We start from the raw sequence: 26,790 nt of genomic DNA on the forward strand, positions 1-26,790 counted from the left end.
AAAAGAACTTATAATGTATATATTTAGGAGTTTTTTCATGTTTTTTGCATTTAATAAGAGCCATACTAAATCTATTGAAACACTGCAGAATAATTAGGGAAAAAATTCTTAAATTCTATGAACAAAATAAAATACAAAATTATGAATAAATCCTGCCAAGAGCAAATGATATTAAGCAAGTTAGTGTTTCAATGACAAGTCTGAATACTTCTTTGCAGAATTATAGAAATTTCTATGTTCAATTAAGAAATTATTATTTTGTCTGCTGCTTGATGATTCCATATTAAGTTGATTTATATAATGTCACTCAGGTTATCTTACTTGGTGCTCACTGTAAGCTGTCTTTTAAAAGTATCTCTGGAGCATTCAGGTGTATGTGTTGAGACTATCCCTTTTGTTTGTTGTTAACCTCAATCTCAAAGGGACCAATTTTTTAGTTGAACTATAATTAGTATTTTTACCTTCTTGTTGAAACTGTACCAAAAATGTTTCATACTATTCTGCATGCAGTTTATTAAAGCATAATGTCTCCTGGCTAAGAACTGTTCAGTTCTGTATATGCAGGACCTTATTGAAAAATGTCCATGTGTCCTTATGTGTCCCTATATGTCTCATCCATATCTGCAGCACAGGCTCACATTTCTAGGCTATGGTTTTGTGATATCTGTAGCTGCTTTGGTCATGCTAATGGGAAGGTATTATTTCCCCTATCTAATATGTGGTGTGGCTACATTTCCTCTAATGGGAAGGAGCTGCCCATTTATATTGGTCTGAAACAGAATGAAATCAATCATGTGCAAACCTAAACTGAAGCTATGAATAGGAAAAATGCAAGCCAGGCTTACTTGTGGAAGCACAAGATTTTGTGATTCTTTCAGTGCTCAGTGGTGGAAAATCAGAACCTTGACAGCAGTGGCTCTAAACCAAGATTCAAAATTTGTAATCAGTTTCTCGGAAAGGGTAAATTGTTCTTTTCTTCCAAGGCAGTTCTCCAGTAAAGAGGAAATTAAGAGAGAGTGAACCTGCACTTATCATAAACAGAAGGAGATTAAATTACAAAAAAACCCATGTGCTCCAAGTAAGAAGCAGTGAACATGTAGATGCAGGCAAGTGCCTGCTCTGGAAGTATGGTTTCCTGCTGCTTGAGAGGGAAGATCTTTTGAAAGAAATTAATTTCTGCAGTTCCCTTTGCCTAGAATATAGCAAAAACCACCTGTTGCATAAACATGTAGTAATACAGTTCAAAGCAGTTTTCTTAGAAAAGATGCTCAGATATGTCATCATGGGAGTTTGACCCTGGTTGCCCACCAAAGCTGCTTTATCACTCCTCTCCTTAGCTGGACAGGAAACTGCAATGAACAGCTCCTGGGTGAATGAAAGGATGGGAGGAAATCACTCACCAGCTACTGTCATGGCCAAAACAGATTTGACTTGGGGAAATTAATTGAATTTACTAACAATCAAATCAGAGTAGGATAAATACAGAGAAGTAAAACAAAATCTTGAAAATGTTTACCCCCAAGTCCTCCCTTTTCAGGTTGAATATATTCTCAATTCTTTGACAGCCCCTCCTAGCAGTGCAAGGATGTCGAGAGTGTGGGCCATGGTGACTTCATCACACATTGTCTCTGCTGCTCCTTCCTTCTCAGGCGGAGGACTCACACACATTTCCCCTGCTCCAGTATGGATCCCTTCCATGAGGTGACAAGCCCTGCCAGGAAACCTGCTCCAGTGTGGGCTTCTCTATTCACAAGTCCTTCCAGGAGCCTGCTCCAGCACAGGCTTCCCACAGGGTCACTGTATCCTGAAAGCATCCACCTGCTCTGGCACAGGTTCCTCCACAGGCTGCAGGGGAACCTCTGCTCCGGTACCTGGAACACCTCCTCTCCTCCTCCTTCACTGACCTTGGTGTCTGAAGACTGTTCCTCCCACATAGGCTCACTCCTCTCTCCCAGATTGTTGAGCAGGATTTTTCCCCCTTCTCAAGGCTGTTATCCCAGAGGCACAGCCACCATCACTGATGGGCTCGGCCTTGACCAGCTGTGGGTCCATCCTGGAGCCAGCTTGCATTGGCTGTGTCAGACATGGGGAAGTTCTGGCAGCTTCTCACAGAAGCCACCCCTGAAGCCTCCAGCTACCAAAACCTTGCTATGCAAAACCAATACAGGCATTTACCATTTAGATGTGAATGTACTATTAATTGCAGGGATCCTGTTTAGATGGTCTGGTATAGCCTGTGAATAAACTGCTTGAAAGGGGTGAAGGCAGAACTAATTTTTCCAGTTTTCATCTACTGTGAACATTCTGATTTTTCCAAGTCTGAAATCTAAAAGTGTAGTTGTTATGTCCTAATGATTGAGTAGTTGTGTAGGTAATGCACAATTAAGCAGAAATTGAGAGTTTGTCTTTATCAATAGGCACCACACTGTGGAAAAGACAAATACCCATGTTTTATGTACCTGAATATATACATAAAGAAGTCTTATGGGAGGTCTGATATACTACTAGACCATCCATTCCTATTTATTAATTGAGGCTGTTTATGACTGAGAAACAAGCTCTGCTGAAAAGATATATTTAGACCTGTGTGCAACCAAATACTGCAATACATGTTCAACGTGGTTTGTATAAGGCTGCTTGCCTCCAAAACCTTGGCATCTCTGATATAATCTTAGCTCTACCCAGATTGCAATTAATAGCTTGATTTATGTGAGGTGCAAGTGTCAATATTGTAGCTAAAAATGCACAGAAATCACATTATCAGCTACAAAGAGCTCTTTTGCTTTAAAAATAATACTGAGTCATTGGATAACAATGGTTCTATAAAGGAGATTTTCCTTAGGAGTTCATGTTGTTATGCTGTGTGTTTTGTGAATGTGTGTTGTTAGGGAAAGCTACAACATTGTTCATTTCCATTAAGAGTGTGGATAGAATCTTTGAAGCTTCTTGAGGAGTCCAGAGAGCTCTGTAGAATAAAAGATGTATTTATAAGGATGATTCTTAGTAGGTTTAAAAGTGCTTTAAAAACGGATGGATACAACTCTCTTAGATTTCAGCTATAGGCTGGAGTAGATATGATGTTATCACAAATTAAAAGATTTTGAGGAATCCTGAGGGAGGTTGTCAATAAATCCTAGCATTTTATTAACAGACAGGTCAGCTTGCCAAGGCACTTAGAGCAGCTCAGGAGTGTTACACGTTCAAGAGCTGGAAACAGTAATAATGTCTTCAAGGAGACAAATGGACAAATAAACAGAAGGCTGTAAACCCAGAGCATAATAATTGAATCGATGACTTGACTATGATAAAGTACATGGTGGACAAAAAGGAAGAGGGCTGTTAAGTTCTCCTCTTTTTATTGTCAGTTGAAAATGAGTCTGGAATGGATCTTTTGGTGAAGAAGTCAGTAATGCCTCCAGTGAGAAACATACAATTTGCCTTCCCTCAGAAGGAGAAGTCCATCATTCTGTTGCAATGTCAGTAGAGAGTAGTGCGCTCTAAATGTTTGTGCTTAAATCATAGGTCTGTTCTGGGGGTGGTGGCTGATGACAAATGGTCCTGCTTGAAAGCTTCTGCTTCTTAAAGAAAAAAACTCTGTTTGGATTTAGAAAAGCTAGAATGGGCATGGCATGGGGAACAGGACAGAACACTGTTTGTACAGGGGTAGGGAGAAACCTGAAGTGTAAGAGATGAGATAGACCAACTACCCTTTTACTAGGCTGGTGATGTTCTCATTGACATACACACCAACACAATTGTGACTGGCCAAAACAAGGACAAGATTATTTCCTTATTATTTCCTTCTCTAAGTTGTTTGCTGCTTTGATCTATAGAAAAGATCAGTTTTGTGAATATTTCTTTGTAATAGCTCCACTGCTTTTGATACGAAGGAAGCTGGTTTACACATGGGAGTGTGTGGAGGTATCTCAGCCAATGCATTTTATAGAGCTGCTAAAATAAGATTTGGAATATTCCCGTGGGAGGAAAGAGAAGGGCAAAAGGGTGTGTAAGCATTAACACAACCTACTAAAATAAGGAGACTGTTTAGCATCCAGTAGAAAGCTGTCATGCCTTGAGGTGAAATGTGGCAACCATTTAAGAATATGTAGAAAAACTTGCAGAAATCTGAAGATGCCGTAGCAGAGTGAGATCACAGGGAGTGTTGGGTGGGCAGAATGTGATTGCTGTTTGGACTTTTGCCAGGCATTTTGGTTAAAGTTTCTTCATCTGTCTCCCAGAAGCCTGACAAGTAAAATAGGAAGTTATTCTGCCTTATGGAAGGAAAGAAAGAAAAAAATATTATTCCTAAAGAAAAAAAAAACGTATTCCTATATAGCTAATGTAAACTATAAAAGCATGGTGTATAGAGAAAGAGACTATTTTAAAACACCATTTCCTAGTCTCCATTGTTTTTGCAAGCTAGGGCACTGTAGATAAATGAAACCAGATCAGGGAGCTATATTTCTTCTGTTGCTTTTACTGAGCTTGAGTTTTATATGCAAAACAGAAGAAAAAAAAGTATTAAGCACCTTGCATGGAAAAGAATCTTGCCTGAAAATCTGTACAAGTGAAGATGTTATTTTAATTGTACTGACTGTTTTGACTACTCAGTCCACTTCCAAGTTCTTCCAGAATGCATGGCATTTCTAAATATTATCCTGAAAATGACTGAATGCTTTACTGTTCAGATGTTTTCACTTCCTGTGACTGGTACTGCTGACCCTTGTTCTGCTTCTTATCGATAACTGCATAATTCAGTTTTAAATAAAAGGTTTTCTTGCTGTTGATGCTCAGTCTTTGACATATTTGCTATTTTCATATGTCCCACCAAATTAAAAAAAGGCTATTATTGTGTAATGGGGGATGACTAGCTAACAGATTTCTTTCTTAACTCACCAGAGAGCTTGCTGCTGACTTTATATTTCATGTTTTCATACAAAGTCTATTTCATTCATCATTTGCTACATTTACAGAAGTTAAATTCTGTCTTGTTTCCCAATTTATTAACCATTTTGAGTTTTATGCGCTGATGAGTTTCCATGTTACTTTCTCATTTTTATTAGATACAAATTTGCTTTGTTTCCGTGCCATTTATGAGCAGACAGCTCTTTAATTCTTGCACTTTTTCCCTGTTTAGACACTAACTTTTAATGCTTACTGTTACCTAATTGTATTTTCCTCTTTTCAGGTGTGGGAGGGGGGAACAACAGGGCTTTATATCCTTCTTTGTAGCAAAGTAGAATCAATTGTGCTTCCTAAACTTAAAAAAAAAAGTCTGCTGAACACACAGAAGCCTTCCTATCATATTTCAGTTTGCCTTCTCTGCTTGCACAGAAAGGAAATACATTTTCAGCTGTATTTTTGTGGAGCAGTAGCTAATGACTAGTCAAATTAATCAGAAGTGTCTATTCTGCATGATTGTCCTGAGGATATATTCCTTTACGTGACTGCTTTTCCTATTTTAAGGTAGGATGTATAATGTGACTAAATAATGTCTGTAAAATTAACTGTATTCTGTTCTGTATGCTTTTATGTGTCTGAGCTATATTGCTCAATGCTAAGATTGATTTAGACTTACTGAATCTTATTCTAGATTTTTTAGGCCACTCCTGTGTGAGGAGTTTGGGGAGAGACCATTCTCCCATTTGCCTGGTAATTAGATCATCTTCTGAGGACTCTGCTCAACAAGGTTGTATCTACAACACTAGATTTAGATGAAGCAGAGCTCTGATTCCACCTGGAAATTATTGTGCTTCTGTAACTTAGTTAAAATGAACTGTCAGAAGTGAGACAGTGTTTATGTATTTTTGAAGTGTAGCTCAGAAGCTGGAGAAAGCCCTGGTGACACTTCATAGCTAATCATTTTATGTAAGCCTTTCCTGCAAAGGCAGGGCATGCATTCCTAATACAAAACAATGAAGAAGTCAAGAGGGACTCTTTTACAACAATACTGATACTGGTTAAAGTACTAATACTTGCTAAAGTGCAGTGTCACTGTTGGATTATACTCCTTTCCCAGCCTACATTCTGATAATTTACAAAGCAACTGAATGCCTGAATAAATATGACATATTTAATATGATTAAATGTTCAATATGATTCCAATATGATTCTCAAAACAACCCCATACTATTTTTTTACAACAAGGTAATCATCTTGAAGAAGATGCAAGTCACAGAAAAAGAATTTCATGTAAAGTTATTATCTTAATCTTACATGCTACTCTGTTTATGCAGAAGTGACTTGTCAGTCCAGTTTTCACCATTCCAATAAAAATTGCCAGGACTTTGGATTACCTTGAGTTCTCATTCAAATGAACAAATACTGAGTGGTTTTTAACCATTCAAATGAACAAATACTGAGTGGTTTTTAAAGTTAGGCAATCATTTGGGGTGTCCAATTGAAGACTTAAGAGCCTTTTCCTCATCTTGTAAGCTTAAAAATTCTAGTGGTGGTCCTTCAGTGGTGGCAGCTTTGCATTTAATTAGTTTGTGTGGTATTACAGAAATTCACCCGAAGCGTTTGTGGTGATAGCTCAACATTGTAGGCAAGGACCTGAACCTTATGAAGTTAATATCAAAACTCTCTTTGGCTTCAGTGGTGCAGAACTGGCCTGCAAATGAATAAACCAGCCAGCTGGATATATTGTAGGGAAATAATTATTGCAGACTCTGAAAGTTCCTCATTAACACTATTGCATGTGAACTTTGCAAGCAAATGCTTGAAGCTAATCTCCGATAGCTATTTGTTAGACAAGCGAATTAATAGCTGTGGCTGCTGGTTCATGCAGAGGGTTCTCTGTTGGGTTTTTTTTGTCCTTTATTTGAAGACTTCAATCAGTATAAATGATTTAAAGGCCTCACTCCACTAGATGGGGAAAAGATGCTTGTAATGTAGTACTTGCTTACACTCTGCAGTTATTGATATAATATTTTTACACTTGGGTAAGTATAGATTTTGAATAAAAGAATTTAATTAACACTGAATAAATGTTCCTCATAAGGGAAAAATTCTCTATTTCTATTTCATTAATGCTTCATGCTTCTAGCAGTTAACTAATTTAATTTTACTCCTGGTGTTCAAGGTCTGTGCTTTTCTTTCCTTCTGTTTTTCAGTCTTTCTGTTTTCTAAACAGGCTTTATTTGGTTTTTTTTTATTTGGGAAAACGAAGATTAGCCAGAGATAGAAGATAGGGAAAAGTGCAAAACATTTTTTTCCTATAGTTGGACTTTGTGTAATGCACAGTGGACATGTATCTGTGACTGTGCATAAAAAATGTGTAATGTGAAAAAAATTAGGTTTTTGGAAAGATCCCTGAGATTTAAAGATTACAAGCCTCTATTTTAAAAAGCAAGCTAAGGGACAGTTCATTCTTTTAAATCAGTAAAGGTAGGGAGGGTCAGTCACGTTATAAAAGTAACTCTTGCACATGGAAGCAACCATGCTCATTTAATTTGGCTTAGTAAGGCAATTTAAGATTTTGAGGATCAAAGTCCCTTTTGAGAGTTGTTTTTAGTTGTATATGCAGTACGATAGAATTTTGTATAAGATGCTTAAGTTCAGGATACAAAGTGAGTGAAATGATGTGGCAGATGTTCAAAGTGAATAAAAAATATCTGTTCGTGTTGTGTGTCAAGCAGCAAGGGATTTAGTGAGAAGTCTAGGAGAATTATTGTTTTAGAAGTTTGAGGCAAACAATTTTTCATTTTTATTTTTTCTACTCACTACAGTTTTGTTAAAGGTTTTCATGCAGAAATGTTAAGTGTCTGGTGTTGATCTTTAGTAGTTCTTAGTGTTTATCTTATAAAGCTAGTAAAATTTTGAAGAACTTCAGGTTATTTCTTTCAAACCTTAAGGTCATGCTGTGATCCTCAGCTTTGGAACATTTCTAACGTGTTCTTGATAATCATCTTTCTACATTTCTACTAATTTATGCTATTTTTCATTCACTGAACTTGGGGAAATGCTAAATTTTTTTTATAATGCAGGCAATTATGGTTCAGCAGCATATTTTTTTAGTGGCCTTGCCCTAAGGAAGATGTTTTAAACAGTATTTTAGAAGTCTTAGAGCAGGCCAATGTGCTGTAATAATTATACTTCGATAATCCAAAGTGATGCCTCCAGGGAGATATGACTCCAGTGTATACTTTGTTCCTACATATTTATCCTTGATGGTAAAATTGGATTAAAAAAATAAGAAAAAGAATTGGAAGAAAGAATCTGGAAAATTGATTCTTCTTGAAGGTCATTAATGTTTTCTAAAAAGAAGTTAAAAATGAACATGAAAATGTCATTGTTAAAGAAATTGTTCTAGCTTTGTTTTGCATAATAAGATTTTTATCAGTACAAGAAATGGTCTCATACTAATAAAAGCTAATTGTTATTTTCCTCTGAAACTGGAAAGTATCCAGTGGAGAAACAGACAAAGAAAAAGAGGGGGGAGGAAAAGAAGCTTGAAGAGAATAATACGTACTACATGGAGCCATAAGCTGAAGGACAGATTCATACTATATTGTGATATAAAGAGGTTGCAAAGGAGAAGGGGTGAAGAGAAGGCAACCAAAACTGCAAGATAAGGTTTAATTCAGAAGCATTTTCTGTCCATATTTGACTAAAGTATCTTTCAAATGAATGAAGGAGATTCATTTATAAAAAGAAGCTTAGGCAGCAAAATTAAGAGGGAATGTGAAATTTGCACTGACTAAACCCCCCAAAAAGACCAGAGTAGACAAAATCCAGTTTGTAAGTTTTACAAAACATTTGAACCATTTGTGTTCAAGGATGCCTTAGAACTACTAAACTTTGTTAGTTAGCTGGGTCACTTAAAAATGCATGCAACAGAAATACATTTAGAGTCACAGAGTCATTGAGGTTGGACATGATCTCTTGATATCCCCCTGCTAAAGCACAGACAACTAGAGCAGGTTACCCAGGACCACGCTCAGTTGGGTTTTAAATACCTTCAAGGATGAAGATTCCACAGCCTCCCTGGGCAGCCTGTGCCAGTGTTCTACCCTCTTGCAGTCAAAGTGTTCAGAAGGAATTCCATGCTCTTTTATTTGTGCTTATTGCCTCTTGTCCTGTCAGTAGGCACTACTGGGAAGAGTCTGGCTCTCTCATCTTTACTCCCTCCCATCAGGTATTTTTACACATTGATATGATCCCCCTGGACCTTCTCTTGTCCAGGCTGAACAGTCCCAGCTCTCAGCCTCTCCTCATAGGAAAGACACTCCAATATCTTAGTCATCCTCATGGTCTCTTCTTAGCCTGTTCTTAGCCTTTTCCTCACTTCATTAAGTCCATATCTTTCTTGTACTGGGGAGCCCAGACCTGGACTCACCAGTTTAGATGTGACCTTCCCAGTGCTGATTTGGGTGAAGGATGAGTTCCCTCAACTTGCTAGCAGCACTTTTCCTGATGCAGATGTATGTACACTATGTTCTGTTACCTGGTCCTCCTTCTTGAAGGGTGAGTCTTCCCTGCTGGTCTCAGGGGCCTGGGATTCTTGCAGGCTGATGATCAGCAAAGATTGAGGCAAAAAGGACATTGAGTAGCTCAGCCTTTTAGTGTCTTTTGTCAGCAGGGCCTCAGGCACCGTGCAGGCTAATGCTGTGCTACTCACTCCTTGTGTGTCTCTGAGAACCTGGAAGGAGCTGCCTCCTGGCTCACTCGCTTCTCACCCTCTGCTGACATGGTTTGCTGTCCATGGTGGTGGCTGTTGTTGCAGTCAGCTGTTTAACTGGGGACCCAAAGAAGCCATTCAATTTCTGAGGTGTAGGGTTGATTGCACCTGTTAGATGTTGCTCTAGATCTCTGCAGTGATGGATAGGTCAGGAGTGAATATTGGTTTGATGGTAGTCTCTAAATAATTGCATTATCCCAACCCAATGAGACCAGCAACCCCTACGTACCCCATACATGTGTGCAGTTAATGTCTTTGTCTGGCACCAGTGTTTTAACAGATATTTTATTTTTGAAATGGGTTTTATTTCAGCCAGTTATCCAGGGTGCTGTCAAAGAAGCCCATGTGTGAGCTGTGCTTTGCAGTGATAAATGAGTACAACTTGTATCATAATCTGTTGTTTTTTTTGCTTGGATCCCTTTTCAGAATGTGATGGGTGGCCTACTTTATGGGGATGAAATATTATTTTCCTGTTCTTTTGTGACATAATGGGTCTTGTAAACAGTTGCATAGTGTTTTGGAGTAGGTGGCATTATTAGGATGGATATTAGTTATTTTGGGAATGCTGATACATCAACTCTGTATTTGTCTCTTGCATCTTCCTCATCTTTTGCTAATTATAGTTGGTCTTGAGGGGAATCAGCTTCCTAAGTTAAATAGACCAGAGTAACACACAGTGTTTCTGGAGTGTATTCAGGTGAGAACTGGTTTATGTCACCTAATTCCATGTTCACAACCCCCAGATTATTTCACAGTTCTGTGGTGGGCATATGCTAATGCTGCTACCTACACTCCTATTTGGGAGCAAGCTTCCAAATCCCTTTGCCCTGAAAGGAAGTAAGTTCCTTTCTCTTCTCTTTCCAGGATATTGAGCAAACTTGTTCTTTTCTTTCTGCTTTAAGAATTTTTTGGTGTCTTTTTTCTGCTGATTGATATATTTCCTCTGTTCTATCCATTGCATTTTTTTTAATCAAATATAAGCTCTTCAGCAGATTCTGTGATTACTCGTACATCAGTTATCTGGAACTGAGAAGAGCTTGTGCAGATTTTTTTCTGGTTGACTATTTTGCTTACCTAAGAAAGACTCCCTCCCATCTTTTTTTTCTTTTGTCTTCTCTTCTCCCCACCTGCTGGCTCCTGAAAATTGGAAACATGAGAGGCCTTGTCTGAGGATTGGATTAAGAGCCAGGAAATCCTTACTCTTTCCATGACTCATTCATTGTGTGTGTCTTTGGGCAATCTGTTACTTTTACAGATAAAAGCTGTGCATAGCACTTGGCTGAAAAATTAAAAGCACGATCCAAACAGATTATTTCAAATTTCAATCAATGTGTGGCAAAAGTGGACAAAAAAGGGAGGCTGCAGAAAGTGAGTATGGGGGGAAACAGTTTGTTTATGAGCTCCATGCAATGGTTATAAAGGGAGATAGGTAATGCTCACAGGAATTTCTGTCTTGTTAATCCTTTGATTCTGTCACAGTGCAAGCATATGCTGTGGTAGTAGATGCATACACATTCCTCAGTTTCAGAGCTGATATGTTTTTATTAGAAATGAAATGAGTAAATAAGAGCAATGGAAGAGGAGCGGGTCCACTGTTCAATAGATGTACCTGCACTCTACTTTTAAAATCCAGTTCTCTGAAGGTTTTCTTGGGAGATTGGTTTGGTGGTTGTGTTTAAATGTGTGTAAATGCCTGAATGTTTTCCTGAATGTTTGCCTAATTTTTGTCACATTTCACATCTTTAGGGATGTGAACTCTTCCTCACAATTCAGAAGTAACAGAGATCTATGGGGAGAGCAAAGGTCTGGGGCTTCTAGGCAGGATCACTTGGAGGTCAGAGAAGACATATGGAATCATTTACCTGTATTTTCCATGATAAATCAGGCATGAAAATAACTTCAGGAAGTAACAGATGATATGATGATACGGAAAGCTGCCTTCTGTATCCTGCTTCCTCATGTGACTTCTCTGTATAAAGCTGAATATGGTGAAAAGCTGCCTATGGAACCCGCTGCTTTCAGAGTGTATTTGCAGATGTTTTAATACATCAGTGTCCATTCACATGACTCTGCCTATACCTTTATTTTGACTATTTTAATGATTACATCAGCTCCACTTGCTGTGGTATTGAGGGTGGTAATTTTCTATTCAGCAGCAACCTATCTATCTAAGGTAGCCTTTCCATCTCCCCCAGCTCTTGTGCATGTAACCTTGTCACTTCCTTCTGCCTCTTTGGCATTATCCAGTGACTATGCAGATGTGCCAACACAGTGGGGAGGAAGTTTGCAAGAGCATTTGGTTATTGCTTAACCTTCCACCAAAGAAATGTATACTTTCTGGTGAAATACATTAGTGAAGGCTGCTGGGGTCCATGTATAATCTTTGATATTTCATTTGGTGAAAGTGAATGCCTTATATATTTTTTTTCCTTCATCTTCTTGGTTTGTGCTTTTATTGCAGCCATATCCTAGATTCTTCCAAAAAAGGCTGTGCTTGGGATGAGTGTTTGAATAATTAAATGCCTATATGTGGGGTTTATTCCTGTTTTTGAATAGTCATGGTTAATTGAGAAGAACAGTATCAGGCTTCTGAGATTCAGAACTTCCAGTGATGCTACAGTATGCAACAGGTCATTGTTGCAAAAGGTCAGTCCTGTCCCTGCAGTGGAAGTTGCTGTGCCAGTGAGTGGGGTCAGTCTGACCTCTGCTTTAGAGTGTTAACTTGCATTTCCCACTGTTGCTGCTCTTCTGATATGCTGGAATAGGAATCTAATGAAGAGATTGGTTCAGAAAGGGTTTTGGTCTGAATTCTGTGCTATCAGATGTTTATCCTAGCTTCTGTGAGCAGTTTTTACTTCACAGACTCACAGTAATTGGTCTGGTTTATATCTGGGACTTCATGGAATTCTTGTATTTCATCAAATTTAGTCCTGTTATTGCAGATAACATTATGGATCATCAATGGGTCAACATCTGTCTTAAGATCTCCCTGGTTCCTTGTACAGCCCTTCCTTTTGGAAAGCAAATTAACTTTCAGTTGTCATTAATTGATGCATTCATCAAAATTTTCCAAATCTGTCCTGATAGAGAGTAAGTATTTAAAATTGTCTGGTGCCTATCAGAGGCAGGAATCCAGAAGCTATTTATGAGTCTAGATTTGACTCCTATAAGCACTTCACCACATGAATAATTGTCTCCCTTGGACAATAGAGGTGTTCCAATGTGTGTACAGAATCAAAGATCCACTTTGATTCAAAGTTCAACTTTGGAATAACCATGTTATTGTTGAGGAAGTCATTAGAATCAAGAGGACGAGGACGTTTGTCTCTAGTCAAAATTGTTTTTTCAGTATTGTTTTCAAAGAGAATTCTCTGTCATAACTTGTTTTAAGATCTTTCTTACTCTCTTGCTAATTTAATAAACTTCTCTCTCATGGGTGACTACTGACAAGAAATACTAAGAAAGGATGCAATTTAAATATACTGAAGTCAAAGTTAATTGCATTAAACCTTCTTAAAATGCAAGAATCATATAATACCAGGAAAATAAACATCTAGCATGCAGAAATTACATTACTACATTCCTTCTCTCACTTGTTCTACAGGCACGCTTTTTCATAATGAAAGACATAAGGGACTTGAATATAGTTTAGACAACCATTTTAATTTCTTATGATGTTCTCAGTCAAACTTTTGACTTTTGAGGTTCAATCATGCTGAGAGTTCCCAGAGCTGAGAGCTCATGCTGCCCATGGAGAGTCTTCCTGGTATCTCCATAGTTAAATTTTATTTATTTTGTACACCATGTCCTACTCTCACAAGAATGTGGCAATAAACATAGTAGTAACAAACCTCATACATCTTTCAACACCTACTTCCCCACAGATCTTTGCTTTTAAAAATCTTCACTTTATTTACTTTTACTTTAGTATGAATTAATAGTAAACCTTGATGAAAAGAGGTTTAAATTGCAGGATTGATGTTTGAGCACAGTCTGCTTTCAAAAAAACAAACTACTTGAAAGCTTTTCTCTTCAATTATCTTAATGCTACAGGAAAAATATTCTGAAAATGGTAAATACTGTATTTTCTTATGAAGCTTCAAGGTCAGTAATGGTTCTTTTTACCAAGAAAACATGTTTTCATGAGTTTGAGCCTTAAAATGGGTGGTTTCAGCTTTTTTTCTGGTTGCAGCTGGCAAAAGAATGTGCTCAATCCCTAGAAATAAAAATCAGTTTGACCTAGTAACGGCTGTAGGGATCTTAGAGACCAGAAATCAAAAATTTTTACACTGTAAAAATACCTGATATAATTTAGGAGCTCAAATCTCACTGAGAGTGGCCTTAAAATCCTACATCCTTTAGAGGCTTTGTAAATGTTTTATTACCCAGCCAGTATTAAGCCATGTTTACTGAATGCTTGGCCATTTAATAGGCATCATGAGATTTTACAGGAACGAGATGACCTGGGACCAAAGGACAGCCCTGCTCAGACTCTGTTCCCCTGGGAATGAATCATAATAGGAGAAGATATTTTCCGGAATGTTCCTTCATTACTGTGGTTTTGTTTTCTTCTGTGTGTCTCTCTATTTCACAGGATACAAATGAATGCCTTATATAATTTTTTTCCTTCATCTTCTTGGTTTGTGCTTTTATTGTAGCCATATCATCTTCCAAACACCTGTTGCTGTTTTAACTCAGTCTTAATCTCTTGCCAAAAGCTGAACTCTGGTAGGAATGCAGTAGTCCCAATAAAGTGTTAAAAATAAAATAGTAGTTGGTACTTAAATACCCATTTATATACACAAACAAATTAATCCTCATACCTCATGCAGGGAGGTATTTATTCTCACTCCAGTTTTAATTGCCAGGAAGCAAAGAGAGAATTTAAGCAGCTAATTTTCTGAACTTGCTTTTTTTCCATGAAGTTTTCAAAAGATAATCTAATGAAGAGATGTGTTCAACCTATCTAGTTTTAAAGTGTTACATAACAGTGCCACATTCTCCTTTAATCTCCTCTACTGTTTTCTTTAGAGTTATGGTTCAGACTGCATGTAAAAATAAAGATTGTGTGTAAATATGGGCAAATAACCAATCTCTCAATAAAAGATATAATTTATTTCTGTTCTCTAATGCACCCATTTTATGTCCTGTTCCCTCTGCCCCCTCCTCACATCTTACTCGTATTTCAAATCATATGTCACGTAACATTTGGGTTTGGTATGTTGAGAAATGGGTGTGCACACAAGAGATGGCCATGTCTGACACTGTGGCAACATTGAGTATGTAACAAGATATCCCAGAGGTTTCAGCATGGCATCACAGTGTGCTCTGCTCCTGTAGCATTTGCTGAGGGAGACTCGTAGAAACCCAGTTTACACCTATGTACTGGTTTCTATGACATAACTAACTATAAACATTGCAGGATACAAAGAGGGTAGACTATTTCTTTCACGGTTTGGTAGATTTTCTTTTTAGATAAAAAATGTAACAGTTTAGAGACAAAAGCAAAATTAAACTGCAATTATACCCTCCAAGCCATCAGCATAGTAGAGTATTAACCAAAGTAGTTGGCTTGCTTCCTTGTGGCCTCTTTGTTTGTAAAGCACCTTACCACAGTAGTATTTAACAAATCTTTTCCTAACAATCTGTTTGAAGGCAGAGCACGAGACCTCTGGTGCTGCTCTATAATTTCCTGTGTCAGTTTTACCTGTCTATTGGGTTTTCTAAGGCATTTCAGTGTAAGAGATGAGAAGGTTGTCTTATGATTGGCCTCAAACAGACTCTGAACAGGGACCTAAATTTGGACAAAAAGAGAAAGACCGATTTTCATTAAATTAAAGTTCAAAGATGCATTGACCTACAACATTAATATCTAATATCTCTGGCATCTTGCCAGTGTTGAATCCAGGAGAGAACTGTATTACTTTTACACTGGGAGTTAAGGAGCCAAATAATTTCTTTGGTTGATGCCTGCATGATAGCTTTGTTAATGCACCGCAATTGTATCTCTTTTATTTAGTGCAAATGCTTGCCTACACTTCAGTTCGTAGCAAGATATACTGCTTTCTCCTCCTTTCTTCTTAGGTTTCCTGTTCAGTTCCTCTTTATCTTTCCACCATGCTTCTTCTAGACCTGAAATAAGCTTAGCCTGCTGTTTTACTCAAATAAAGGGCAAGGAAGTTGAGGGGAGAAAAAAGACAAGAAACATAAGCAAGGAAAGGCATCTCCAGCCAGGCCCTGAAGGGGATTCTGACTTCTAGATTTTACCTGCTGCTGCAGCTGGGAAACAAATAACTATTTCTGTAGTAATCTTTTCCTGGAGAAACTGTGAGCAAGACTTTATCTTCTACTGCAGTATATCTGACATTGTGCAGGTTGGAGGTAAATCCTGATGAAAGGTGTGTTGTGTGTGTTTAAAGGAGAAGGATTGATTAGGAGTAGTGGTTAAAAATAGGAGAAAGACAATTTGAGTTACTGTGAGGAATGATTCAATAAGAGGGAGTAATAGAGAAAATGTTAGTTTATGTTGAGGGGATCATTTGAGCTGGAAAATGAAGCTGGTAATAGAAGAATATATTATTCATTTTTCTGGTTTGTATGATGCAGCACTTGAAAGTCACCTTTCTGTTTTAGAGTGTGCTACAGTATTTCATGTCTAAAAGGAGAGGAGAAGACACATTTTCCAGCTTCGAATCCAGCTGTGTTACAGTGTAATAAAGACCTGAAACCAGTTCATCTCTTTCACATATGTTAGCATTTTCCTCTCTTTAAGACATAGTAGCATTGAAATAGAGTACAAGGGTATTTTGGTGAGATAGGATGCTTCATAAATTTTGTTGCAGAGAATACCACCTAAGAGCATCTAATTGAGAGCAACAGCCATGCAAATGACCAGAACGTCCCACATCTGGGAAAGCCAGCATCCAGTCAAAGATGTAAGTGCATTGTGTGCTGTGAAACACACCTGACATGCACCATACTTTATCAGCTTAATTTTGAGACAGGAGATTCACTGTTTAAGAGAGGTTATGTGGCCACTTAGCTCACCCTATTTATTCTCTCTGGATTAGGTACAATTCACTTGCTTCATGGTCCACAAAATAAATCCATATATTTCTCTGTTTAGCCCTTTATTTTATAAGACAGCAGACTGTTCATAGTGCCTTGTTCAGGGCTTTTTTCATCCTCATCTTCAATGCAGAAATACTATAAAAAATGCAGCTGCTGAATGCCACAGCAGCACCAGTGTGTCAGTTCTTTCCCTTTCTGGGGAAGATACAGCGTATATTATTGATTCTGATCAGTTGAAACACATTCCCAAGAGTACAGAGAAATCTAGTGGCATGAGAGCTGCAAAGACAGAGCCAAGGCTCAGAGTGACATGGCTTTCAGGGAATCATGCAGGAGCAAGTCCTGCTGTGACAGCAGCCTGTGAGTGTGGAATGGCCCACTGGAGTGCAGGGGTGGCTGACCCACCCTCCTCCAATTCAGCCTCATGACACACCTTTCAGCAAGGCTGAGAAGTTTTTAGAAACTGCGTCATATGTTTAAATTTGGGCTGTCAGGCATTAATTTCTTCACATCTCTACCTTTAGGATACAGCTAGCGTGCAGTTAATTGACACAGCAGCTTGCAGTGCCTTGTTTGTTATAGGTTAACCTGTGTTTCACAACTGCCATGAATATATGTGCTTAAACAAACGTTTTTCTGCAGCAGTTTAAAACCACTTGATGCAGAAACATGTGCTGCTCTGACTGCATGATTAGTTTTAAGTTTGGAGTGTGGTGACTACTACAGTAAAAACCAAACTTCATCTGGTGTTGACTAAGAAAATCCCAAATTCCATGGGGTTTTTTAGCTCAGTTTGCTTTGTATCAGTAATTGCAATGTAACATTAGTACCCAATTACACACTCTGTTATGGTTTGCATTCAAGAAAGTGTGTGTAAGACTAGCAAAGTTAAATAATACTGCTATTTCTGTGCCTGTCTTAATGATGGGCACCTCAAGAAATAACATCTGCCATGGAAATAAAAATAGTACAGGCTAATGAGGAAGAGTTGGCAGGAAACAAAATAAAGCCATGAAGTTTTGTGGCTCCTAGATGTAAAGAAACAAAAAGATTAATAGCCATCTCATCCTGAAATAAAACAAACTCAAAAAAACTTTTCCTTTTTTCACACGAAGAACTACTTGATCTAAAATGTTAAAGAATTGCTTGTCTTCCTATCAGCTAAAAACATGGAGAGATTTATTTTCTACTGTTTTTGCAACTGCCAGTGGTTTTCTCTCTAAAGCTTTGGCAAGTTTCATCACACAACTGTTAACAATAGCAAAGTGATAGCTTGCAGTACACATGCACAGCCTGGTACTCTTAAGAGGAATCTCTTGCTTTTTGTAATTTATCTCTGTCACATTTCAAATCAGCTTCATTATTATAAGAAATTAATACTTTAGGAAGGATTAGGTTGAAAGAATGCATGCTGATTTATAGATGGGTTTATTTCTTAAATCCTGGAGGTACATTATCAGATTGAGAAATCATATTTAAAGGAGGAAACCCTTGCTTTTGTTGAAATTAATTCTACTAGAAACTGAATGAAAGTAATCTAATTCTCTTTCTGCTTGGTTGTTTTGGGTGTATTTCACATTTTCTCCAGCTTGGACAGAAGTGATTTATCTGAGTGGTGTTCTAACCAGTTTCTTCCTGCATTGAAGACTGGAAAGCCCAGAGATGTACAGTGCCTTTCACATTGTACAGTGGAGGACTTACCTTTCCCCAGCCTTCTGGGAGTTCTGGGGAATTTCACTCTTCAGATGATAGGTCTGCTGAAGCCAGGTTCTTCCCGGCTTTCATTGCCACCTCTGTTCCTCTGCTTCTGTGGTAGCATTGCACTGACCAAAATTATGTTTCTTGTGAGACCTTAAAGCTGTTTGAAGCACATACTCATTGAGATGTGAAATTCCCTGCAGATGTCTGCTAAAGAATGACCTCAACATCCTGTGGAGTGAGTGAGGTAGAGTCCTTCACAGAATGCCCCCTCCTCCCTACCCAAACCTGAGCCCTGTCGGGGTTAGTGGGTCAGACTGCAAAGCCACCATTCCACATCCTTTTGTTCTTCAACCCAATTTGCAGGGTTTTAGTTTGCTGGGATAGCATGGTTCCACAATCTGTGCCTCATTATTGCCTTCATGACATAGTCTTGCAGCACAGTGCTGCTGTGTTTGTCTGAGAGAGTATGCCAGATGTATTTTAGTTTCTTTGAAACTTGAGCATGATAGTGATAGTCTTGAACACTTTTTAGATTGACCCTACACATTAGTTTTGTTATTTCATTAAATATTTTGAGCTTGGCTTGTACAACTGTATCTGTTCTGTCAATCTGTAGTATTGTTTTAGTGACCTTTTCAAGGGACTTGTATTCTTCTCGAGACATTTTTTTCAAAAGTTTTTGTTTCTATAGTAAAATACTTAAGACATACCAACCCAGTGATATGAAGTTATGGTGCTTTGAACACAGGCTGATGTTCCCTTGGTTTTCTTAGACCAAAAATGTAAAGGAAGGGTAATTAGATGAAACACTTTTTCATGTTCTGGTGCATACTCAAAACCAGACTTCTCACTGCATGGCATTTAAAGCATGTTGGGAAACGTTGACGTGCTGTGTGAAGTGGCTGCCATTGATGGGCTGTGGAGGGGATATTAGAGCAGCCAATCTGCTTACATGACCTCCATGCCATAGGAGAAACAGGCACTGAGTGACCCAAGGTTCAACTATTATCACAAGAGCCTGGAGTACAGAAGAAAAAGAGCTAACCATCAGTGTAACAGAGACACCTTTGCTGCTGGAGTGTAGCCAGTGAGTTTGCAGGCTGCCAGGAGGCCCTATGGGGCAAGTACATAGTGTGCTGTCAAGGTAGGATCATCTCAATGATTGATGGGTTCTATCTTCTTGGAGGTCTTTTCCAACCATAATGATTCTGTCTCTGGCTTCTCTTATTCTTCTAGTAGTGAACATGCTGCTTTACTCTCCAATTTCCTCTAAAAATACCTTTGCTCTCCCCAAAAGCTACCCCAGAGATCTTGGGGTAATATGCAACAGCTTGGTAACATTCAAGTCTGGAAAAGACAGCTGCTTTTTTATGGGTCTCTGGATTCAGTGGGAGCAAGTGTAAATATAGCAGTTAATGTTCTTTCATGTCTCTGCTCATCTAATGCCATCTGCTTTGTGTCCATTCATTGACACTGGTGCCAAATGTATTTCTGGAACAGGGTATTTGTGCATCTGCAGGCTTGATCCCAGATTGTTAGGTGAGAACAAATATATAAACTGTATGGTGTGGGTAGGCAGGTGAACTCTTAAGATTTAATGTGGTTATTTATAACCAGCTATTGCCAGTAGTTGCTAATCCACAGGGTAATGATAACAGTTATAGGTTGTCACTGCTTCTGGTAGTGGTGCAGGAATGGAAGGAGCACTGTTTCCCCTCTGGGAAAAACCTTATTCCTTTGTCTGCTCTGTCCCTTTTCAGCACCTATGGCAATGCCAAACTTCTCACAGAGTTTATCAGAAATCAAATATTTATAGAGCTGGGACCTAGGCATGGTGCAGATGCTTTAATCCTCCCACTCGTTGATCTGTCATTATTTTACAGGAGTGAGAAATGTGTCAGGCAGGGTTATGGCCTTCTCTGTCTGTTTATGCGCATTGTCCCTGTAGTGGTATTAGTGCATTATTAAATATGGGGATAAGGGATATGTAGGTTCAGTTATACTCACACAAACATGTTTATATCACTTTCTCTGAGTCTTTTTCCAAGGTATAAGTGTATTCTATGTACAAGGCATCTTGACTGCAATATAATTGCAACCACACAAGCAGTTGTACTTGCTGTAGTTATTAAGGTTTAAGCCATAACACTTAGCACTAGCCATAACATTTGTAGCAATACAAATCTGGATGAATTAGACTGGTGTGAGGCTTTGAGTATATGTTATCTTTCAAATCCAGCAGTACATGTGGAAAATACCACTATCCTCAGCTTTTCACTCTCATTTCCACCAGAGATTTGTCTCTCCTCTCTGATCTGCCAGCAGAATTGTTTGTGCAAGCCCCTCCCTTTCTTGTTTCTAGGATAAACCCATCCATTTAATACAGACCAGAGGGTAGAGTTTGGTGTAACAGTCTGATTTCACCAGATAGTAGGAGAAACTCTGAAGTGGTCTTTTTTGGGGAGAAAGGAATGGTAACTTGCAGCAGAGAGACACCATGAGCCTGTGAGATTAGTATCATCCAGCACAGCTGGATCTAGGAGCAGAGCTCTGCCCACAGCTGTCCTTGTCTTTTTGGGAAGGTTATTCTCTTCCTGTGCACATGGATAGCATGGCATTACTTGATTACCTGTCAGTCTTGAGTGGAAATAAATACAGCATTTGATGTTGATTGTAGGCTGTAGCCTTGCTGGTGTGTAATCAGCGTTTCCTCTGCAGTCGTTTCATCACGGCTGATTTCACACTAGCACATGTGCAGGATTAAAGCATGGGTATCTGTCTATGTACAGACTGGCTGTTGCAGTAGATATGATTTAAGATAGCCATGTAAGTTGTGTTCTTCTAAAACACGATGTAGCACTATGAACTGGGCATGGTAGTGTTTAAAAATTGGCCTAATGTTCAAAGAAGACAAAAGTAAAATATATTTTATACATTTAAACTTGAGGTTTGAGCTGGTGGTGGTGTTTTATTATTTGTTGTGCAGTGGAAAAAAACACAGCAGTCATATTTTAGGAAGCATTCAGAGATTTAATTTCTTCTGCTGAAACTGAAGCATACATAACTACTTCCAACCCACTATTTTCCTTTATAATTATGCAGAAGTAAACTGAAGTACAATTCCCTCTCTAAAACTAAAGAGAAATTCTGTATCTTCTACATACTTTTGTTTCGCTCTTAGGAGAGACTTAGGTATTTAAAATCCTTCATTGTCAGCTTTGAGAGACATACATAGGGATTTTTATGCACCATTCACTTGGACTCCTTAAAAGAGAGCAACATAAGGACAGTTTCAAAACTTGTGTTACAACATGGGAATGCAACTTTTGATGTATTATTTCCTGTTTTACTGTGGAAGTAAGAACCTGCTCCTTGGATGATTCTTGGAGGTGATTCAAAGATTGAACTTCTTTTTCCTTGCTTAGATGATTTGCAGATTGCATTTCTTTGAAATATGTTGTTTAGCTGCTTCTCTCACGCTCCTGCTTCTCTTACAGCAGTCATCCACTCTGCCAGCTCACCTAGTGGTAGCACTTGGTAGAAGAGATTTCTTTCCACCAGCTTCAGCCATCTGGAACCACCTCCTTTTATCTCTAAATTCATTAGGTCTCCATAGTTTAAAAAATATTTTAAGAAGTTGCAACTGTTTTCTTTCACCTTTTACTCCTCAGTGTTTGGACATATTTCACTTGACCAGGTTGCTCATGGCAAGTGGAATTTGAACTAGATAATCTTTATGGGTCTCTTCCACCCCAAACCATTCTATGATTTTTCTGAGAAAGCCAAGAGACCACATCTTCTAAAACTGAGCATCAGTACCTGGATATCTTAACTTGTCCTGACTCCGAGAGATTTTTAACAAAGCTGATGCTGCTTTATTGTTTACTGAAGGGGTAATCTGAGAGCTTTCAGAAGGGGACAATGTGCTGAGGTAAGGTCAGTAAAAAAACTAATTAGAACTGACTTTTATTCTGAATTTAGTAATAAACCTTTGTAGATGAGATAAGTGTTTGACACATTTTTCTTTCAAAATCCTCTCATAGCAGTGAAATACTGGATGTGCAGACTGCTGAAAGCATTGCTACTAAAGCTGGAAGAAGCAAGTAGTTGTCTGTCTTGTAGAGACTGTATCCTAATAGATGGAAAACTGGGGGAGAACCACATAGTCCCATTTTCCCAACCTATAGTAATTCATTTATTATGTAGAACATATAATTTACTGCTGTTTAGATATCCAACTGCATCTACAGTAACAGTATAATAAAGGAATATTTTATATGCCTCATATTGAACTTTGGATGGATAAGGTGAAACTTCCTAAGTGATTTCGTTTCAGTTGATTTTGTTCTGAAGTGCTTTCATGGGTTGCAGGTGTTTTTAAACAGCTTGATTTGCATTTTTTTTTTGCTGGTATGTCAGCTGTAGGATGATCTAATATGCTCTTTTCATTCACATTGGTAGTAAATATAAACACAGACAGTAATAATTTATTACTTTCGTTGCTTTTCAGTTTATTGGGCAGTAGGAGAGTCTAGCAGTCTAGGGAAGCATTATGTTGCAAATAACTCTCTCAAAGGAGAAGAAAAGTGTATTTCATGCATTATAAAATATAGCAAGCAGTCAAATTAAACAAATATATCCACTCTAATGGCACATCAAAACTGTGTAGCAAAGGAGTCTGCAATCTCAGGAGAAAAATCTGCTTAAAATTTTGAGTCTTGTGTATTGAGATGGTTATTGCTTTTCTTGATTTTTCTATTTTTTTTCCTTGCAATGCAACGACAAATCTTTCGCATTGTTAATGTCACTGTGAGTTTTGTCTTTGATTTGACTGGTGCCAGGGTTTCATCCGCAGCCTGTATAACTTATGACTCTTCCACAGAGCTAAAACTTTACATTTGCTCATAATTATGTCTCTATTAATCTGAGCAACTAAATCATGAGAAAGGTGACAAGCATATTGATTTTGCTTTCAATTTTTGTCTTTGAGGATGGGAATCTTTGGCATAGTGGATAAATTTCCCTATATGTTGAGTAGTCTCTAACTTTTACAACACCCCTTGGTTGAGCTGACAGCAATTATTTTGGTGTAGCAGCTTACTGCTGGAAAATGCTGATGAAGCTGAAAAAAAACACTTTATGGGCATGTGTCAGTGTGGTGAGGTTTGCATGGGAAAGGCAGGCCAACTTCCACCCTTGGTGAGCCAGCAGATTGTTGGCATGGTTTGCCTATAGACACTTCTGAAAATTTATGCTCTTTAAATCATAGAATGGTTTGGGTTGGAAGGGACCTCAGAGATCATCTCGTTCCAACCTCCCACCACAGGCAGGTTTACCTCCCACTAGACCAGGTTGCTCAAAGCCCCATCCAGCCTAGCCTTGAGTACTTCCAGGGATGGGGCATCCACAACTTCTCTGGGCAACCTGTTCCAATGCCTCACCATCCTTATAATAAAGAATTCCTTCCTTCTGTTTAATATAAGACATGAAAATTTTTGTTTCTGAATTTTAGTTCCAGTTCAGAAGAAGAAAAAAATGATTTGGAAATGTGGGAGATTTCAGAGATCTCAGTTGTGTTGTCTGTACAAACCCTTCTATGCAGTAACTGCAGTTTTCTACTGGGTTATTGCTGTTAGTCTCAGAGTAGCAAAAGAGTGTTCAGGAAGTGAGCTTGCATGGTATTTTTTTTCTATTCTTAACCAAGAATTGTTGTCATGTCCCATTTATGCCTTATAGATGTGATACTTAGACATGAATCCTTTGTGTGACTGATTCTCTGAGAACTATGTTAGATATGTTAAAAAATTGCTTTTTTTTTTTTTTTTTACATCCTTTATAGCAGATATATAACTCTCTTAAACATACTTTGGGCACAGGATCCAAAAGGAGTGTTTTAGCTGTGTTTTATCCTCTGTTCTGAATACTCAGTGGTACTTTATGCTTGCATTTAGTTCCTTCTGGTTGATCATGCTTCATGACTTCTTTTGTCACAGCACTGAGTAGAGTGATGATTGAGGGTCATCTCTGAAAATCCAAAGTTGTAATTGATGGTCATTTTAATCTTCACTTAAGTGACTGTTGAAAGCTCTTGCAGAGAACAAAGAGGAAGTGTCTGTCTCAGAAGTTCTTTTCTTGTATGTTTTTCATCAGACAGGAGGAATAGGTTGTATCTTTTCAGAAGACAGTTGTGTAACCTGGTGGTCATTTTTCTTTCTCTCTTCTTGCATTTTTGCAAAGGCATCTGTACATCTGTTTTTCTGTTTTTGTGATCAACAAGAAATATGTGAAGCAATCTCCTTATGAGATAAGAATCTGGATGTGTCATTTCCAGTCATCTTACTTAACTTTCTGCATTAGTATACTGCATATCCTGAAGAAAGCCAAACAAAATCAAAACCATACAGGAGAAACTGCTGCATGCATGTGACCAAGAACAAATGAGTTTGGGACAGCAGAAATCCTGTAGATAGCTTGTATTTGATAGATCACCTTCCCTCTAAATAGCTGTTAGACAGTGCACTTAGTGCAGTAAAGACAAGAGGTACATAATTTGCTATCTTCTGATCATATACAAGTATTTATCTTCTCCCGTCTGGTAAGATTTTGGTTATTTCAAAATGTAGGACATTTTTCTTTATTACTTTGGACTTCTCATTGTGACTTTGGAATCAGGATTTGACATAGAGTGACAGCACTGTTCAAATAAACTAATATTCAGACAAAACTGGGAATGTATCAAAGATTTAATCTAAGCTAGTTTCAAAATACTATCAAATAGCCTTTGAAGTTAGATGAGATAAACATTCTTTGTTATTCTAGGGGAAGAAAACATTTTAGTTCTACAATACAGGCAGTGCTTGAGCAAAAAAAGAAAGTTTGGGAATTTTTAGGAGACATGTTAGGTAGAGAAGAGGTGGAAAAATAGCAATACATCCTCTGTTTTCTGATTGCACTAGTGTGTCATTAAGTAAAAAGATTATTATATCATTTCTATTGATACAAGAAGCATCTTTGTTTCACCTGCAGTGTTGAAATTAATCATACTATTTTTTTGCTTCCTTTTGTAGGTTGCCTTTTTGAAGATGTGAAGAACGAAGATACCTGTGTTGAAAACTGTTGTTAGATTTATTTTCAGGAGAAAAGTGTACAGATAACTTCCAATAGTGGGACTTGTAGAAAAAAATCCCTTGGCAATACAAAAGAAACTGAGGTGGGGTGGGTGGGTGTATTTTTCATATCTGAATGTGTTCAAAACCAAAGACTTGACTTTTGTATCCAGTGCATTCTTAGATGTCATTGGAAGAGTGACTTACCTGTCACTCCTGTGACATCCAGCTGGAGTGACTACTATCCTGTCTTCACTGCTAAAAGGAAATTCCCTGTGTATCTTGTACTACCTTTGCCAGTGTTTGATAGCAATGTATATATCCTTACGAGAGTTCACAACTGATAGCAAATGTTTTAAAATGTTATGGATACTAATGTGAGTTCTTTACCTTCTTTTTTCTGGTGAAGTTAGAAGTCCAACTTTAAAATATAAAATCTGTTTTTTGTAAAACTTAGATGTTTATCATGTATATTGTTTCTGCATTAAGGTTTGCCTCTCTGCTTGAGAGTGAAGGAAGATAGTTTCTGCATACATCATATGATGTATGTTTTGAAGAATCAGGTTTTATGGTTATTTGGAATAATTATTATTATTATTTCAAGGAAAGTTAACATGCCCTTTACTCATTAAATGATCCTAACATAGGAAGTGATCCTACAAAGTGTTGGACACCTCAGTATCCAAAAACAAGGAGCTGAGGCCTCACAGCACCCACTCTGGATATAATTTCTCTGTTATTATTTTCATTTTCAGTATTGAAGGAAGAACAAAATTATTCTGACTTTTGTATTCAGGGACTAAATTATATAGCTCCAAGATATTTTATCTATGCACCTATGTTGAGTCATTTTATGAATAAAATATTTTTTCTAAATTAGTTTACCATTTGTTCTGCCTAATTTCTGTGACAGCTTCAGCTTCCCATGATGCCTTGAGAAGGCTGACCTAGAACAGAGGCTAGACAGAGTTAAAGAATAAAGTAGGTATTTATTTAAAGGCTTTAATGGATACACCTTGGGCAGTACAAGAGCCTGGCCAGGGCCAACACCCAGGATGAACCCAAAATGGTCACCGGTCCAAAAAAATGGACGACCGGTCAGGAGATCTCACACTTTCGTAAGTTCTGGTCCCTTTGCATATTGGGGCTAATTGTCCAATTACACCTTCAGATTATGAAGTCCCATCCTTCTTGTTTGCTCTCTTCAGTCCACAGTTGTTTATGCTCTTA

The 26,790-nt window shown here is 38.0% G+C and overlaps 1 protein-coding gene across 2 annotated transcripts in view; it reads left to right on the forward strand.

The window, feature by feature from the left end:
* UBE3D (ubiquitin protein ligase E3D) overlaps positions 1-26,439 on the forward strand; it is a 79,024-nt gene extending 52,585 nt beyond the window's left edge. For both annotated transcript variants that reach the window (XM_036379788.2, XM_054514361.1), the window contains one exon: positions 25,522-26,439. In XM_036379788.2, coding sequence (XP_036235681.2) covers positions 25,522-25,542 — 21 coding nt within the window. In that variant the 3' untranslated portion in view covers positions 25,543-26,439. The remainder of the gene's footprint in view (positions 1-25,521) is intronic.
* Positions 26,440-26,790: the final 351 nt, after the last annotated feature.

The sequence above is a fragment of the Molothrus ater genome, chromosome 3, assembly GCF_012460135.2.
Source record: "Molothrus ater isolate BHLD 08-10-18 breed brown headed cowbird chromosome 3, BPBGC_Mater_1.1, whole genome shotgun sequence".
Lineage (NCBI taxonomy): Eukaryota > Metazoa > Chordata > Aves > Passeriformes > Icteridae > Molothrus > Molothrus ater.